This window comes from Salmo salar, chromosome 23 (assembly GCF_965601325.2).
Source record: "Salmo salar chromosome 23, fSalSal1, whole genome shotgun sequence".
NCBI classification, from domain to species: Eukaryota; Metazoa; Chordata; class Actinopteri; order Salmoniformes; family Salmonidae; genus Salmo; species Salmo salar.
In genome coordinates, this window is record NC_138313.1 from 35226503 (window position 1) to 35243946 (window position 17444).

At 43.2% G+C, this 17444-nt stretch overlaps 1 protein-coding gene across 2 annotated transcripts; it reads right to left on the reverse strand.

Annotated features, from left to right (window-relative positions):
* Positions 1-521: 521 nt before the first annotated feature.
* LOC106584472 (pseudouridylate synthase 7 homolog) lies at positions 522-16287 on the reverse strand. 2 transcript variants are annotated; one of them, XM_014169839.3, is made up of 17 exons: positions 16199-16287; positions 14713-15060; positions 14517-14601; positions 13427-13537; positions 13137-13281; positions 9311-9328; positions 8651-8762; positions 8470-8547; positions 7697-7825; positions 7423-7548; positions 7074-7135; positions 6783-6943; positions 6395-6521; positions 6030-6131; positions 5694-5823; positions 4052-4143; positions 522-3866 (listed from the first exon to the last, which is right to left on the reverse strand). In XM_014169839.3, exons 2-17 carry the CDS (start codon positions 15048-15050, stop codon positions 3730-3732), a joined length of 1953 nt encoding a protein of 650 aa, XP_014025314.1. In that variant the 5' UTR covers positions 15051-15060; positions 16199-16287; the 3' UTR covers positions 522-3729. The 2 variants fall into 2 exon arrangements, with proteins under 2 accessions (XP_014025314.1, XP_014025315.1); XM_014169840.3 differs by lacking the exon at positions 9311-9328.
* Between the last annotated feature and the right edge of the window lie 1157 nt (positions 16288-17444).

The following is a 17444-nucleotide window of genomic DNA, read 5'->3' on the forward strand; positions in this document are numbered from 1 at the left end:
GTGATGCACGTCCCAGGCTACTATCAACACCCTGGGCAAAACAACAGCACTCTTAGAAAAACACACATTCTATTTCTAATTCTATTTTCAAAGGCATACACTGGAATCTGTTAGGAGTGGGTTCTATCCAGGTCCTGCTCACCTCTTGACATTGTAGTGTTTCTTGGCATAGTGGGCAGCGATGGCTTATGTTGTAAAAACACAGAAGCCTTTGGCAGCACTGTGCTGACTGTGGTGTCTTGGGGGTCTGATAGAGGAGGGAGAGAATACCAACTACCAGATACTGTTAACTGACATACATGAAGTCCATGACACCTCGAGGGGCATTGTAAATATAACAGCTGACGGCTCATCTCTTTATAAAAATCGAGGACCACTTTGGAAACAAGTGTTTTAATTGGGAATTGTAAGTGCTATCCTCTGAGAATACATTGTACATGCTGCTGTATGTTTTTTTACCCCCAAAATTATATTAACCTATTATTGTGGAAAATTTGATCCAAAGATTAAGGCAGAAACTATTCAATTGAATAATAACTTTAATCAAGCAACTGCAGGGGGGAGATCTGATTTCACAGGGAAGAACTCAGGAGTAAATGGTTCCATGTCCCTTATATAGTGGGAGGTGATAACACAATCATATTATTTACACAAGTTATTTTATACAAGCAACAGTTCCAGAACACAATGGCTTTGTGTTAGGGTGCAGACATAACAGGAGTCTATGAAAGGCATAACATCACAGTCCAACACAGAACATATCCCTTGAGAAGTTACAACAGCTCACCCCACATTCTGTTCCCTGTCCCTTCATAATACAAACCCACCTGACCAGAGCCCTACCGTTCCTCACTTTCCCAGTCATCACACAGTCCACCAGCTGGAGAGTGGCCCCTATCGTCAGCTTGACACAGTGGTAGATGTTCTACAGTCATCACACTGTCCACCAGCTGGAGAGTGGCCCCTATCGTCAGCTTGACACAGTGGTAGATGTTCTACAGTCATCACACTGTCCACCAGCTGGAGAGTGGCCCCTATCGTCAGCTTGACACAGTGGTAGACGTTCTACAGTCATCACACTGTCCACCAGCTGGAGAGTGGCCCCTATCGTCAGCTTGACACAGTGGTAGACGTTCTACAGTCATCACACTGTCCACCAGCTGGAGAGTGGCCCCTATCGTCAGCTTGACACAGTGGTAGATGTTCTACAGTCATCACACTGTCCACCAGCTGGAGAGTGGCCCCTATCGTCAGCTTGACACAGTGGTAGATGTTCTACAGTCATCACACTGTCCACCAGCTGGAGAGTGGCCCCTATCGTCAGCTTGACACAGTGGTAGACGTTCTACAGTCACACTGTCCACCAGCTGGAGAGTGGCCCCTATCGTCAGCTTGACACAGTGGTAGACATTCTACAGTTGACCAAGAAAGCTGAGCATGGGTTTCACACTTCAGCTAGCCTCTGCTTGTCAGTTTCAGTCTTGTTTGTTTTTTTTACACTGACAGCACTACACAATCAATTGGGACAATAAAGATAATTATTGATAGTCCATTTCATCTCACCGGTTAGAAGTATCCATAGTGCACAGTGTATAGAACAACAATCTATAATAAGGATGGAGACTCACATAGGAGTTTGTAGCAGGTCATCTGCTCATAAATCAACGCAGTTCCAGACATCTTTCAACAAAGTAGTCAGGATTTCAATAACAGAAGGACGGGAACACAACTTTAAAGCAAAGTTGAGGAATATAAATAGCTATACCTGTACAACATGCTGCAGAGCAATACAACTTTATATTGGATTTAGAGGAACACATTTATTGTGTATTTATTGCAGATGTCTGTGTCACCTGACCACAGGACAGTTTTGATTGGTTTTCATATCAAGGAACATGGACATTTACACATTTTGAATTTTGTTAAGGTTGAAATTGAATAATAAATGGTGTGCCGTGCAGATGTTGAGGTAATAAAGATAAAAAGTCAAAACTTCTCTCCCTTGTGGTATGAGTTGGTATATTATCTTACTTAGGCCATGTAACAAAACAAAATATGGTGGTCACTCACAAGGTTACACCAGTTCTGCTAAAAAATAATGCGCTAGTGTGATTTTCTTCCATATCCCCTAACACGGATTCAAATATATAAACAAATCTGAAGTGCGCCGTTACCGAGATTTATTTTCAGAGCATGACATAACAGAAAATAGAGTAAAACTGCATGAGATCCTTCTCAGTATACCAGGGTAACTGGCTGGTGACTGGATCCAGTCAAACACAGATTGGAGCCATGGCACTGATGGCAGGCAATCCCTACAATAACTACAGCAAGCTGGCAAGAGCCACCCTGCCGGACGGTAAGCTCCACAGCACCTGCCATGACCAGCAGCAACCGGGGCATTGTCTCGGTGCCGACTGGAACCCAAAACAGAAAACTGATCTGTCATTGCCAAGATGCATCTTTACTGCCACCAACCAGAAATAAGTGCCCCCAAAGCACAACACTACTATAAATGTCATTGCCTATTGAATAAAAGTGTTTTAGTCAAGCAACATTAGTTTTATGACAGTAGATGCTCCCATTGTTTGACGATGGAACTGTAATTCATAGGGTTGATCTTCTTGGGCTGAATAGTTACTATAGGCAACATGATTCTCTGAAAGTGGCACAGGTTGACACAGAATGCTGTATCTCAAATGTCTGATGAAACAAACCTTCTCCAACAGTCTTTTCACGCAACATTTTAATTCTCGCTCTGTAAAAGAGCTCGTTTCTAAAAATAAACGAAACATTTTAGTTAAACAAAGCAAACGATAATTCTGTACAATCAGGGACAGTTCATCGTAGTACTGTGGGAAGTAGCAGGGGCCTCAAGTTTTTTGATTTGTCTTTGGGGAAGTGAGTGACAGAGTCGAAGTGGTAGCCCTTAAAATGAAATCTTCCTACCAGAGTCCCAGAGAATAGATATTGCAATAGATTGCCTGAATTGATACGATAACAATACATAGAACACTACGATTAGAACAGTAATGTGCACCACTGTTTTGTATTACTACTAGTTTGTTGTAGCCATCACCCATATTAGCACATTTCATTTCTCTAGTATAGGCTACTATTACGGTAATGAATGGTATCAGCAAAATGCTGCATGCAAAAGTGGCCGTATCATCATTTTAGGTTTATCGTCCCAGCCCTACCTCAGAACACCCCCATGGGTTACTCAGAAACTCCTAGACGTCACCTGTAAGTGCTTAAGGCAGCACTACACTCATTTCAAGATCATATCTCTGAACTCCGCCAGTGCAGGAACGCTTTAAAACCTCCTGATTAAAAGAAATGAAATAACAACATAGAGATGTTGCTCTTGGTTGTGTGGGTGGCTCTGATGATTTCCATCATCACTATGACACCTTTAGAGGAATGAGTTTTGGCTTGGCAAAGTACCAAACACACTCCCACAGTCTACAGATACTCGCACATACAGTATGGAATGCTCTGCAGCCTATAAAAACAGCCCAGTAGTCTAGGCCTATATGCAGTTCAAGGGCCTATTGAGGAGAAAGTAACGATACTGAACGTTCAGATAGAAATGTATTGTGTAGACCAGATATGATCGTCATATCGAATAGAGGAATCGTGTCAGCTCTATTCATTCAATTTCTATCTGCAACGTTCGACATCGCTGAATACAGCTCAGTTAAATGTTGTTCCGTGTGTGTGTGTGTGTTAGTTGAGCCAGGTGGTGTTGAGCTGGGTCTGGTTCTTGATGCTGGTGTCCATCTTGAGCACCTCTCTGATGGCCATGGTGGCGTAGGTGGAGGGAGGCAGAGAGAACTCCATCCTCAAAGCCCTGTACTTCCCCTCTGGAGGTGGGAGGAAGAGAAGGATGATTAAAATAAAAGAGTGAGAGGCAGAAACTTCACCAGAAAGAGGGCTATCAAGAATTCTTTGTTTTTCCTCTACCACTTAAAATGGGGGTACACATACAAGCCAAGCCGATGAGGAACACAGAGTGATCAATGTACAGCAACATGAAGCTAGAACAGACCTTTGTTGAAGACCGGAGGAGGTTGGTCCTCTAGCTTCTCCACATCAGTGTGAACCAGAGAGATCCGAGGGTCATCATAGTTAATCACCTCCCTACACAAGGAGACAATACAAGAAATACAACTCAACATTGCAGCTGAAGAAATTGAGGACATATTATCAAATAATTTATTTAAAGTGCATTTAACAAAAGCCTCAATAATTATTAGGTGGGTGCTTATATTTGTCCAGTATCACACATGTACAAGTGTGCATTATATACATGTGAATTGGACATGTGTTTTTTGCATATCCCAACTCCGAGACACCCGCGGCGAGCGGGGTCACGGCCAGGGTCAGCCATTATCAGTGGCAACCCAGGAGCAATTAGGGTTAAGTTCCTTGCTCAAGGGCACATTGAAGAATCTGTCACCGTGTTGGCTCTGGGATTCAAACGAGCAACCTTTCAGTTACTGGCCCAACGATCTAACCACCAAGCTACCCGTCACCCTAATAAATAAATAAAATACATAGTACCAGTCGAAAGTTGACACCTACTCATTCCAGGGTTTTTCTATATTTTGACTGTTTTCTACATTGTAGAATAAAACTGAAGACATCAAAACTATGAAATAACACATACGGAATCATGTAGTAACCAAAAAAGTGTTAAACAAATCAAAATATATTTTACATTTGAGAATCTTCCCTCTCAACCAGCTTCATGAGGTAGTCACCTGGAATGCATTTCAATTAACAGGTGTGCCTTGTTCATTTGTGGAATCAGCTGAGCCAATCAGTTGTGTTGTGACAAGGTAGGGTTGGTATACAGAAGAAAGCCCTATTTGGTCAAAGACCAAGTCCATATTATGGCAAGAACAGCTCAAATAAGCAAAGAGAAACAACAGTCCATTATTTTAAGACATGGAGGTCAGTCAATCTGGAAAATGTCAAGAAAGTTTCTTCAAGTGCAGTTGCAAAAACCATCAAGTGCTATGATGAATCTGGCTCTGAATGAGGACCGCCACAGGAAAGGAAGACCGGGTTACCTCTGCTGCAGAGGATAAGGTCATTATAGATTGCAGCCCAAATAAATGCTTCACAGAGTTCAGATGACCTGGCCTCCACAATCACCCATCCTAAATCCAATTGAGATGGTTTGGGATGAGTTAGACCGCAAAGTGAAGAAAAAGCAGCCAACAAGCACTCAACATGTGGGACCTCCTTCAAGACTGTTGGAAAAGCATTCCAGGTAAAGCAGGTTGAGAGAATGCCAAGTGTGTGCAAAGCTGTCATCAAGGCGAAGGGTGGCTACTTTGAAGAATCTCAAATATATTTTGATTCGTTTAACACTTTTTTGGCTACTACATGACTCCATGTGCCGTTTCATAGTTTTGATGTCTTCACCATTATTCTACAATGTAGAAAATAATAAAAATAAATAAAACCCTTGAATGATTAGGTGTGTACAAACTTTTGAGTGGTACTGTATATCACACTCATGCACCAAAATAATTTAAATAAAGCAATCCTCAGCTCCTTTTTATGTCTTTGGAATGTGTAACGACATTTTGCATAATACTATTAGATATCTCTTTACTAGTTCGCTATGACAAAAAATTGTTATATTACTTGATACTGAGGTGATAGTGAGTGTTACAGACCAGCTGACGTCACTGGGTTTGATGAGGATGCGTCGGTAGGCCCCGGCCAGAGAGTAGTCCCTCACCCTGTGTCTCATGTTGTCAATGTCCAGGTTATCTGCACTCAGCTTCTCCCTGTAGCCCTTCCCCACTGTTACACAACAGGAGGAAAAGACACAATCACATCTGAAACACACCTCACCCACATATCTAAATAGAATAGTCTACTCCAGAGATATAGTAGTCCAGGGATTGAAATTCTTCTTCTCCTCTGCTTCTAACCCCACAGACAACAGGCATCAGAACAGCAGTTGTGTGGGGACTGTGCCCTGACATGCTGGGAGGATGCTCTCTTACCGTGGTGAGTGGGGTAGATGACATCAAACCCTGGTAGGGGCATCACCACGTCCTGAATAGAGTGGGTCTCCGCCTCGGCTGCAGACAGCACGGACGCAGTGCCTGGAGATAGAGGGCGAATAGGATGTGTACATTAGTTGGTTTGAGCCCCTACATAGAATAAACACCAACTCAGTCCAGCCTAGCAGGTGGTCTGAAGCCCTCTGTTCGACATGGATTATCACACTTTAGAGCCATCTGTGAGACAGGCACTCTGGGCTGTGTGCTCGTCCTCTACAGAAGATTTAACAAAGGATTTAAAACTCAAAGAGTTGTCCCCAAATACACCCACACGAATGCACACAAGACAAACAGATAGGACCCACCTCCTCTGAGCACGAGGTCTCCCTCCACAGCCTTCAGCCCGAAGGCCTCAATGCGTCTGCTGACCATGGTGTTCCACATAAAGCTCTGGTAGCTGTGGATGTACATCAGCCGGTTGTTACGAGGGATCTAGAAGATGAGGGCCAACACAGGGAGTTAACCCACCGTAAGTAAACCTGATGAAAACAGACTGAATTAATCAAACAAATCAACAGTGGACCCGTGTGACCAAGTTTGTTTCTCACCTTTACATTTAATAACATACAATCTATTGGAAACACACAGGGATAAATAAATCATGTACATGATGTTTGGAAAGTCACCCATTACTTCCTGATTAGTCATAACAGTGCATTTGCCAGTAAGTTTGTAAAAGCTGGCTCAGCTCACCATGGCGAATGCAGTGATGATGTTCTTCTTGCCGTACATGGAGAGGCCTCGGAGCAGCTGTCCCTCCACACAGCGTTTCACAGGTAGCTTCTTAAGCGCTGCCTCTGGGTCCTGGGACTGGGCCCACTCCTCACGACACTTCACCATGTAACCTTTCTCCGCTGCAGAGAGAAAGGTCACGGCAAATTAAGTCGAACACATGATCATGCAATGATGCTCTGGCCATCTGGTAGCTGACATTACATGAAAAGCATTCAAAACCGAGTCAAAGGAAGGAGAGTGGCTGTTTACCTCCAGGGCGAGGCTTCAGGATCAGATCTATCACTTCATTCCAGTTGTCTTGCAGGATGGCCCTGGTCCAGACACAACAACAGTCAAATCACCTATCCCCTGCCTACCCCATACCCGTGGGCCAGTTACACGATGCACAGAGTAGTCATGTTCTTGCCTGCTGACCCTATACATGTCACAGGAGGCTGCTGAAGGGAGGACAGCTCATAATAATTTCTGGAATGGAGTGGATGGAATGTTAGTGTTCGATACCATTCCACATATTTCATACCAGCCATTACTATGAGCCCGTCCTCCCCAATTAAGGTGCCACCAGCCACCGGTGATGTACGCGTGTGTCTGTCCTTACTTGCCAACCTGGTGTGTGGGCACGGCGGTGGTGCCAAAGCGCTGCATGCCGTAGTAGTTGATAAAGCCTGTCTCTCTGAGGGAGGTCATGGCCTGCTGGACCTGGTCATCTGTCCCGGTGATGTTCCTGTGGGAGACAACCAGCCAGTAATGAATAGCAACACAGAGTAGATAAAAAAGTATTGCTATTTGAATGATGGGGATTGGAGAGTAGTTTGAGTTACAAAGAATGTTATAGCAAAGACAGACATCACACGCAGCTAGTATCCACTGACCTGATGACCACAGTGAAATGATTTCCCTGTAGTTCCCCCAGCTTCAGAGGGTGTTTCTTGTAGCAGAAGTTTCCCAGCTTGAAGTTATTGAGGCACTTGTTGAGGTGAGACAGTCTTTCTGCTGTGACCCTGAAGTCACAGGCAACATAAAGGCCCAGTGCAGTCAAAAACAGGATTTCCCCATGTTCTATATACAATTCCAGGCTAGAATAATACTGTGAAAATTATGATAATGCTTTTATAGTGTAAGAGGTGTTTGAAAAGAGTGCCTGAAATTTCCGCTTGTTTTGCATGGGTGGAGTTTTGGCATGGCTGGCAACAATCACCAGGCAGTATAAGTTCATAGACCAATAAGATCGATTTCAGGTTAAATATCCCTCCAATTAGGCCCCTCACTCAGACCACTCCCAGACAGTCCTAGTAAAATTCTTGCTTGAGAAATTGCTCAATTTTTTTGGTTTTATATATATAAATATCTAAACAACTTTTTCATTGAAAACAATGACAGTAAAGGCTCTCCACAGTGATTTCATAGTCTATGCAAATAGAGCTACAGAGCTCCGTTTGTGCCGGGTTCCAAAGATCCTGCATCACAAAAGTATGTAGAGCTACGTAAATAAACCTCCGTTAGATCTGTTGCAGTTCCATTGCATAGACTATGTAGAGTCCTTAATGTACGTAATTGTTACCCAGAAACAGTCGAGTTGGACTTTTAATTAATAAGAACATAATTACATGTTTGTTAGTTTGATGAGTGGCAGGCCACCACTCACTTGAGAACTGCAATCTCCTGCACAGTGATGGCTCTCTTGTCCTTGGTCCCCATGTAGGAGAACACATTAGGCCTCATCCTAGAGAAAAGCAGCCGCACAAAGTCAGGAGTTGTACAGTTTAGTAGACATTTCTCTTACACATCCTGTGAGAAATGCTATGAAAAAAACACAACTGTTCTACCTGAGGAACTTGGACAGCACGTTGATGGCCTCCATGGTGTCCTTGTTCTCTTTGTAAAGGACAAAGTGGCAGAAGGCCCCACGGCTCTTAGGCCAGGAGTGTTTCCTGGGGGCTGTCCAGGGACACAGAAGGAGTAAGTGGTGGAGACACAGGCAGAGAATCAGATATCTAACACCTTCTGTCACCAGAGAATACATCCTCATCACTGTTCAGGCCTTTGATAAGTTATTTAAAATACTATCTGGCTCCTTTATCTGTTTGGGTGGAAGCAGCATTGTTACGGGCCCCAACACATACAGCATTAACCACTTCTCTAACAAATTATGCCGGGAGCATCCTGCATGTCCCAAGATGTCAGAATAATTTAAATGCTGCACTTGAACACTCATTCCCCATTGCTCTAAAGTATAAACTAACGAACGGAGGTTCTGTTCCCTTAGCCTGAACAATAAGATAACAGTTCATCACACCCTGAAAATAGTCATGACTATTTATTTACCATACAGACAATCGTGCAAGACTGATGATGCCATGACAGATAAGGAGTTCATATTTAATCAGATGTGAGGCTACCAACATTTACGGACTGGAGTCTCCTGAAACCTTTAAATTGCCTGTACCTCTCGCTTTTTCTGAGCAGTGTGGACAAGGAATTCTTACCTGCAGCGATTTTGACCTCTGTCCACAGAGAGAAGAGCAAAAGGAATAGAATATAAACGATAAAAGACTGTTACTAAAAGAAGTTGACGGACCGTTAGGCAGACAGACCAACAGGGGTGGCGAATCAGCATGCAGGTTTGGAGTGCTGCTGTGTCAAACCGTTTCTGTGCAGCAAGTCGTGTGCCATGGGCATGACAAAGCAATTATTTGATGACAACCGTGCTGTGGTCTTTTTGCATAAGCTACGGAATTCACAGGAAATTATTGATGTGAATAATGTCAACGTCTTAACTGATTTCAAAATAGGCCAGTCGAGGAGATTCTGCTGATTTGTTGGGCCTAAAAGTTCACAAAAATTTGGATAAAGTCAAGATCCATGTGCTCTCTCACAGGCCACAGGCCTGGTCAGGATCTTCATACAGTATCATCATGCAGGTTTGTTGTGTTGACCTTGAACATGCACCTGTTCATTCATGCAGCCTGCATTTTATCCCATAACTAGGCAGTAGCTACTCGGCTCAGAGAGAACCACATGCAGTGAGAGCCAAGAGGCCAAGCTGAACAAGGGCATGCAGCACAACCCTTTCCAACCATTCAATAATAACTTGTCCCATTCTGAAATGTAAACTCTTTATTGAAGCAAGAGACACAAACTTGAGAGTAGAGGTCGACCGACTATGATTTTTCAACGCCGATAGTTGGAGAAGAAAGTAAAAGTGCAATATGTGCCATAAAAAAAGCTAACGTTTAAGCTCAGAACATGAAAGCTGGTGGTTCCTTTTAACATGAGTCTTCAATATTCCCAGTTAAGAAGTTTTAGGTTGTAGTTATTATAGGACAATTTCTCACTATACCATTTGTATTTCATAAACTTTTGACTATTGGATGTTCTTATAGGCACTATAATATTGCCAGCCTAATCTCGGGAGTTGAAGTCATAAACAGCGCTGTGCTTCAAGCATTGCGAAGAGCTGCTGGAAAACGCAGGAAAGTGCTGTTTGAATGAATGCTTACGAGCCTGCTGCTGCCTACCACCGCTCAGTCAGACTGCTCTATCAAATATCAAATCCTAGACTTAATTAAAATAACACACAGAAATATGAGCCTTAGGTCATTAATATGGTCAAATCAGGAAACTACACTGCTCAAAAAAAATAAAGGGAACACTTAAACAACACAATGTAACTCCAAGTCAATCACACTTCTGTGAAATCAAACTGTCCACTTAGGAAGCAACACTGATTGACAATATATTTCACATGCTGTTGTGCAAATGGAATAGACAACAGGTGGAAATTATATGCAATTAGCAAGACACCCCCAATAAAGGAGTGGTTCTGCAGGTGGTAACCACAGACCACTTCTCAGTTCCTATGCTTCCTGGCTGATGTTTTGGTCACTTTTGAATGCTGGCGGTGCTTTCACTCTAGTGGTAGCATGAGACGGAGTCTACAACCCACACAAGTGGCTCAGGTAGTGCAGCTCATCCAGGATGGCACATCAATGCGAGCTGTGGACAGAAGGTTTGCTGTGTCTGTCAGCGTAGTGTCCAGAGCATGGAGGCGCTACCAGGAGACAGGCCAGTACATCAGGAGACGTGGAGGAGGCCGTAGGAGGGCAACAACCCAGCAGCAGGACTGCTACCTCCGCCTTTGTGCAAGGAGGAGCAGGAGAAGCACTGCCAGAGCCCTGCAAAATGACCTCCAGCAAGCCACAAATGTGCATGTGTCTGCTCAAACGGTCAGAAACAGACTCCATGATGGTGGTATGAGGGCCCGACGTCCACAGGTGGGGGTTGTGCTTACAGCCCAACACCGTGCAGGACGTTTGGCATTTGCCAGAGAACACCAAGATTGGCAAATTCGCCACTGGTGCCCTGTGCTCTTCACAGATGAAAGCAGGTTCACACTGAGCATGTGACAGAGTCTGGAGACGCCGTGGAGAATGTTCTGCTGCCTGCAACATCCTCCAGCATGACCGGTTTGGCGGTGGGTCAGTCATGGTGTGGGGTGGCATTTCTTTGGGGGGCCGCACAGCCCTCCATGTGCTCGCCAGAGGTAGCCTGACTGCCATTACGTACCAAGATGAGATCCTCAGACCCCTTGTGAGACCATATGCTGGTGCGGTTGGCCCTGGGTTCCTCCTAATGCAAGACAATGCCTGACCTCATGTGGCTGGAGTGTGTCAGCAGTTCCTGCAAGAGGAAGGCATTGATGCTATGGACTGGCCCGCCCGTTCCCCAGACCTGAATCCAATTGAGCACATCTTGGACATCATGTTTCGCTCCATCCACCAACGCCACGTTGCACCACAGACTGTCCAGGAGTTGGCGGATGCTTTAGTCCAGGTCTGGGAGGAGATCCCTCAGGAGACCATCCGCCACCTCATCAGGAGCATGGCCAGGCGTTGTAGGGAGGTCATACAGGCACGTGGAGGCCACACACACACTACTGAGCCTCATTTTGACTTGTTTTAAGGACATTACATCAAAGTTGGATCAGCCTGTAGTGTTGTTTTCCACTTTAATTTTGAGTGTGACTCCAAATCCAGACCTCCATGGGTTGATAAATTGGATTCCCATTGATTATTTTTGTGTGATTTTGTTGTCAGCACATTCAACTATGTAAAGAAAAAAGTATTTAATAAGATTATTTCTTTCATTCAGATCTAGGATGTGTTGTTTAAGTGTTCCCTTTATTTTTTTGAGCAGTATATAAGTTTGAAAACAAAACGTTTATTCTTTCAGTGAAATACGGAACCGTTCCGTATTTTATCTAACGGGTGGCATCAATAAGTCTAAATATTGCTGTTACATTGCACAACCTTCAATGTTATGTCATAATTACGTACAATTCTGGCAAATTAGTTTGCAAGGAGCCAGGCGGCCCAAACTGTTGCATATACCCTGACTCTGCGAGCAACGAACGCAAGAGAAGTGACACAATTTCCCTCGTTTAATATTGCCTGCTAACATGAATCTCTTTTAACTAAATATGCAGGTTTAAAAATATATACTTCTGTGTATTGATTTTAAGAAAGGCATTGATGTTTATGGTTAGGTACATTCGTGCCACGATTGTGCTTTTTTCACAAATGCACTTTTGTAAAATCATCATTTGTTAGGAAGAAAGTCTTCACATAGTTCGCAACGAGCAAGGCGACCCAAACTGCTGCATATACCCTGACTCTGTTGCACAGAACGCAAGATAAGTGACACAATTTCCCTAGTTAAAATAAATTCATGTTATCAGGCAATATTATCTAAATATGCAGGTTTAAAAATATATACTTGTGTATTGATTTTAAGAAAGGCGTTGATGTTTATGGTTAGGTACACGTTGGTGGAACGACAGTGCCTTTTTCGCGAATGCGCTTGTTAAATCACCCGTTTGGCAAAGTAGGCTGTGATTCAATGATAAATTAACAGGCACCACATCGATTATACGCAACACAGGACAAGCTAGATGAACTAGTAATATCAACCAGTGATTATGTTAAGATTGATTGCTTTTTATAAGATACGTTAAATGCTAGCTAGCACCTTACCTTGGCTCCTTGCTGCACTCGCATAACAGGTAGTCAGCCTGCCACGCAGTCTCCTCGTGGAGTGCAATGTAATCGGCCATGATCGGTGTCCAAAAATGCCGATTACCGATTGTTATGAAAACGGCCATTCCGATTAATCGGTCGACCTCTACTTGAGAGCGACTTGATTCTGTTCTATGACAGACGTTACAGAGATTTCACCCTGCGATAGAAAATAAACCAGAGAGATACAAACCCAGAAAAGGTCCATCAGACCCATCTCCCATTCTCTCCTCTCTACCTGCGAGTGCTTTCTGCCCAGCTGCGTGGTAGGCCACGATGAACTTCTTTCCCTCCCGCTCCTCTGTCTTGGTCTCCAGTCCAGGGTACAGGGTCTTGACGGCTTTGTGCACCAGGGTCCGTTTCTCTTTGGTGTCATCCGCCACCTGTGTTCAACCAGAAACAACTGGTCACCTTTCAAGACAGATTAACTATTCAACGTTATATAAACCCACTGGTCAAGGTGGATAACAAACTACTACTAAATTCTCAGACTTAATTCATGGGTTTGGAGAAAGTCAGTGTATTCACCTCTATGGACACATTGCCCTCTTTGTTCTTGAAGAGCTGCAGCTGCTCAAGTTCGTGTTTCTGCTCCTCTGTGAAAACCTCAGACCCTGGCTGCTCTGCCACACTGGCTTCCTAGACCAAGACAAACCCAACATCACAGTTTAAAGATGGAATCCACAGTTGGGGGAGCAGGACTAACTGGTGTCTCCAGGTGGCCACACACAGCTTTCCAAAGTGTGCACAGTTGTCCCTAAGCAATTTCAATGCACTTGTATGACTCAAAGAAGAGGCTTCAAATATAAGGTACTTTTTGGAGCTCTCTTAGCTGTGCTGCTGAGGAACTAGAGCAAGCACACTTGTAGTTTTGTTTGGAACACAACCACTATTGTTGTTTACGCAATCCAAAAAGTCCATTATAAATTGCAGGTGGCCATGATTTCAAAGATTGTTCTCATGCCAACATGACTAGCTAAGTTATGAAATATGATCTTACACAAGGCAATTTGGTGCGGCTAGGAAGAAGTCATGAGTGCATTCAGGTGCGTGTGCTTTCTTCACAATATAACATATGGTCATTGTGTTCAGAACTACCCAGGGTATGACGACATTTCATCTTGTAAGTTGACATCAAACATAGAAATCATAAACATTGACACTGTATATGACATGAATTTTGAAGTGAGATGTGAAGTGCACACTGGGACTCACGGGTGTTTGGCTTGCTTGTCAAGGCCGTATTAACTATAATCCTTAACATCTCATCTTTCAAAATACATTGAGTCCTCTTAATTTACAGCATTTCTCTTACTTAGACAACAAACCATTTTATAAAGTTACCCAATTACCAGGAGGGATGAGGTCAACTTCTTGTTGTTCGCGGTGCTCAAATTCAGAACAGCTGTCAGTCAAAACCCATACAGCACTGAAGTGCATAGGAATAGCTGTGACGTCACGTACAGCATGTTACATGTTACTCAAATCTGCCATTTCCAACACGTATACGGGTACGAGTGTAAAGGGCTACAGAGTCAAGCTTTAACTTCAGCAATGATTATATTTCACTCTAAACTGCAAGACGAAAGATAGTTCTACTGATACATCGTTAGCTCACCTCAGCCTCCTCAGGAACCGAGAGATCATCCAACCGCACTGTCTTGCCTTCTTTGTTGACCTCATGTACCACAAAATCAGAGTACCTAAATAAAGAGTATTAGATTCTCTCTCTCATAGTGAAACGCACACAGCAACACATATACATCACGCCATGGTTCAGATCACATTACAGCATGACTGGAATCAGTACAAACCTCTCCTTGAGAATCCCAGAGAAGCCCTTGTGTTCACTGACAAATTTAAGAATCCCCACATCCAGCTCTGTGAGCCCATGCTTCATCATCTCTGCAAAAGCCTCTCCAGAACCTAACCCGGCCCCTTCTCCATCCTCCTCTTCCAATGGCTCTGTCTCCTTCCCCTCTGGCTCTTCTGCCTCATCCTGGGCTGGCTTGTGAGAATGTCCTCCTCCGTTGTTCTCATCCTTTTGGACTCTGGGTCTCTTGGTGCTGTGGGCCACCTCACCCTCCAAGGCAGGGCAGGCCCTTTTCTCCCCCCCAGGGGCAGGGACCAGCATGGGCTCTGCATCCGCCATAGGACACAAGCTGAAGGTCAAGAGAAGATAACAAGGACATGTGAATGAATAGGTCAACATCCCCATACATATTGGGAGCGTTGTGGCAAACAGTGATTTAAAATATAGTTAACCTTTATTTTTTAACTATGCAAGTCACCTAACAACAAATTCCTATTTACAATGACGGCCTACCAAAAGGCCTCCTGCAGACTTACTGCGTTAGGAAGACTTAAAGATAAAGTTGTGTATCTGGCAAATGCCTGGTACTGGGACGGTTGAAGTCAGTAATGGGGTGTATGGTACCTCAAAGCAACCCAAAGATAATGTTTTATGGACATAAGGATGTAAACAAGACACTTTTAGTATACAACATATGCCACAGCCTCCAAACTGTGGCTGACGGAGAAAAAAGAGAATTGAGACTTATATAGTGCAACCTTTGGAATAGTATTTATTAGGACTGTAAAACGATAAATAAAACATAATCAAGTTAATTGCATGTATGTGTGGCACTGCATGAGGCAAATGGTGGTCACACAAGCTACTGACTGGTTTTCTGATCCACGCTCCTACCTTTTTTCCCCCAGGTAACGTTATCAATAACCCACAAATGCATATCTGTATTCGCAGTCATGTGGAATCCATAGATTAGGGCCTAATTGACTGATTTCCTTACATAAACTGTAACTCAGTAAAATATTAGAAATTGTTGCATGTTGCGTTTACTTTTGTTCAGTGTAACTTGTTAGTATCAATGTAAACAAAACATGATAATTATTCTGGTTGGCTATAATCAGACAGTAAGTACTCTGTGTTAGATAGCGGGATTTCTTTTTCCTTGCTGAAACAGTGTAACAACAACTTTTCACCCTGTGGCAAGGATGTAAAGACATTGTTGGTACAGTTCCATCCAACTGTCGAATTGCAACTAAATGGCAGATGGTTAGGAGACGTTTAATTTCACATCTTTCTGATGGCATCGTCAACTGGCTAGGTAGCTTGGTTGCTAGCTAGCTAACGATAGATATTAGCACATAACAATATGCTAAGTCGTAACATGACTAGCTAAAGGCGCCTGCTTAGCCAGGGAAAAGCTATGCATCGTTACATGAATGCCAAATAAAATACTGACATAAACTGTTATTTAACTTTGAATTTTGATTTACCTGCTTGTTCAGTAGAGTACCACAGCAAAGTACCCCAGTTTTCCAACACACGTGTGTGTGTGTGTGTGTTCGAATTCGGAAATAGTCATGTCTTGAAACCCGCCCATATCAAACACTCATTGGCTGAAGGACACGTCTATAAAAAAAATCTCTCGTTTCTTTTAACGGTGGTGGTGCTCGTTTAGCATGGCCCGGTGTCCCGTGTGTATGGAGATTTTTTAGTGGAACTGTCTAAAATTAGCAAACTCATTGTAGGGCCTCCTGGAGGTTGGGGCCCACAGATAGCATATGTAGCAAAACAAGTAATTTAGCACGTGGAGTAATTAGTGAGATTCTGTGTTTTCAAATACAAGTGATTGCTTTGATAAAAACGCGCTTATATACCTTCCTAATGAAAACTAGTTAGAAAATTCAAACATATATTTTATGGAAAGATATGTATGTTTCTGGAAGATGCACCAAGCTGCCTTTTTCACAACCGAGCAGCGCCGATTACTGTTCGTTTTGAGAAGGTCACTCACCCGTTTTTCCCGTTTCTGTTACGGGACTGTTGTCCAGCATAATCGAATCCGCCGACTTGTATCAGAATTAGGGTTACATTGGCCAAACGCCACGGTGTTTCAATATAACGCTATCTTTCATTTATGAATAGCCTATGATTCAGCTGCCAGATAGTGTTCAATGCCGATTATAGTTTATATACTTTATACTTCTAATAGTCTAGTAATAACTAGGCCTATAATAAGAAAATGTAGGCCAATCGCAGTTTGCTAATCGCAGGCAGGCCTATTCTAAAATGTAAATCAAAAAAATACAGATGTCTTTGAGAAATAGGCCAATTTGTAGGATAATTGTTGTTCTGGGTCAGAGAAAGTTATATATGTGATCCAGGGTGAGATAATAACGGATTATGTTTGCCATAATATGACCCACCAGCTATGGATTGATGGGTTGACACAACAGATAAATTGCAGATACTTTTTGAAACCCATTGACCAGCTAAACCTATTCTGGGCCCATTTGAGATGGCCTAGTCATTCCCCAGAATCCTAAACAGCTCTCAACATTGGATGGGATCCTAAAAGAAGGAAACTTTGCCAGAACCAGCATGTCAATAACATGTCTTGCAAAAAATATAAAATAGGGTGGATAATTCAGCAGGAGGCTCTGTGTTATTCAGGGTTCCCCTTGCTCATGATACGCCCCAGTTAGCCTACACTCTTAGAAAAAAGGGTTCCAAAAGGGT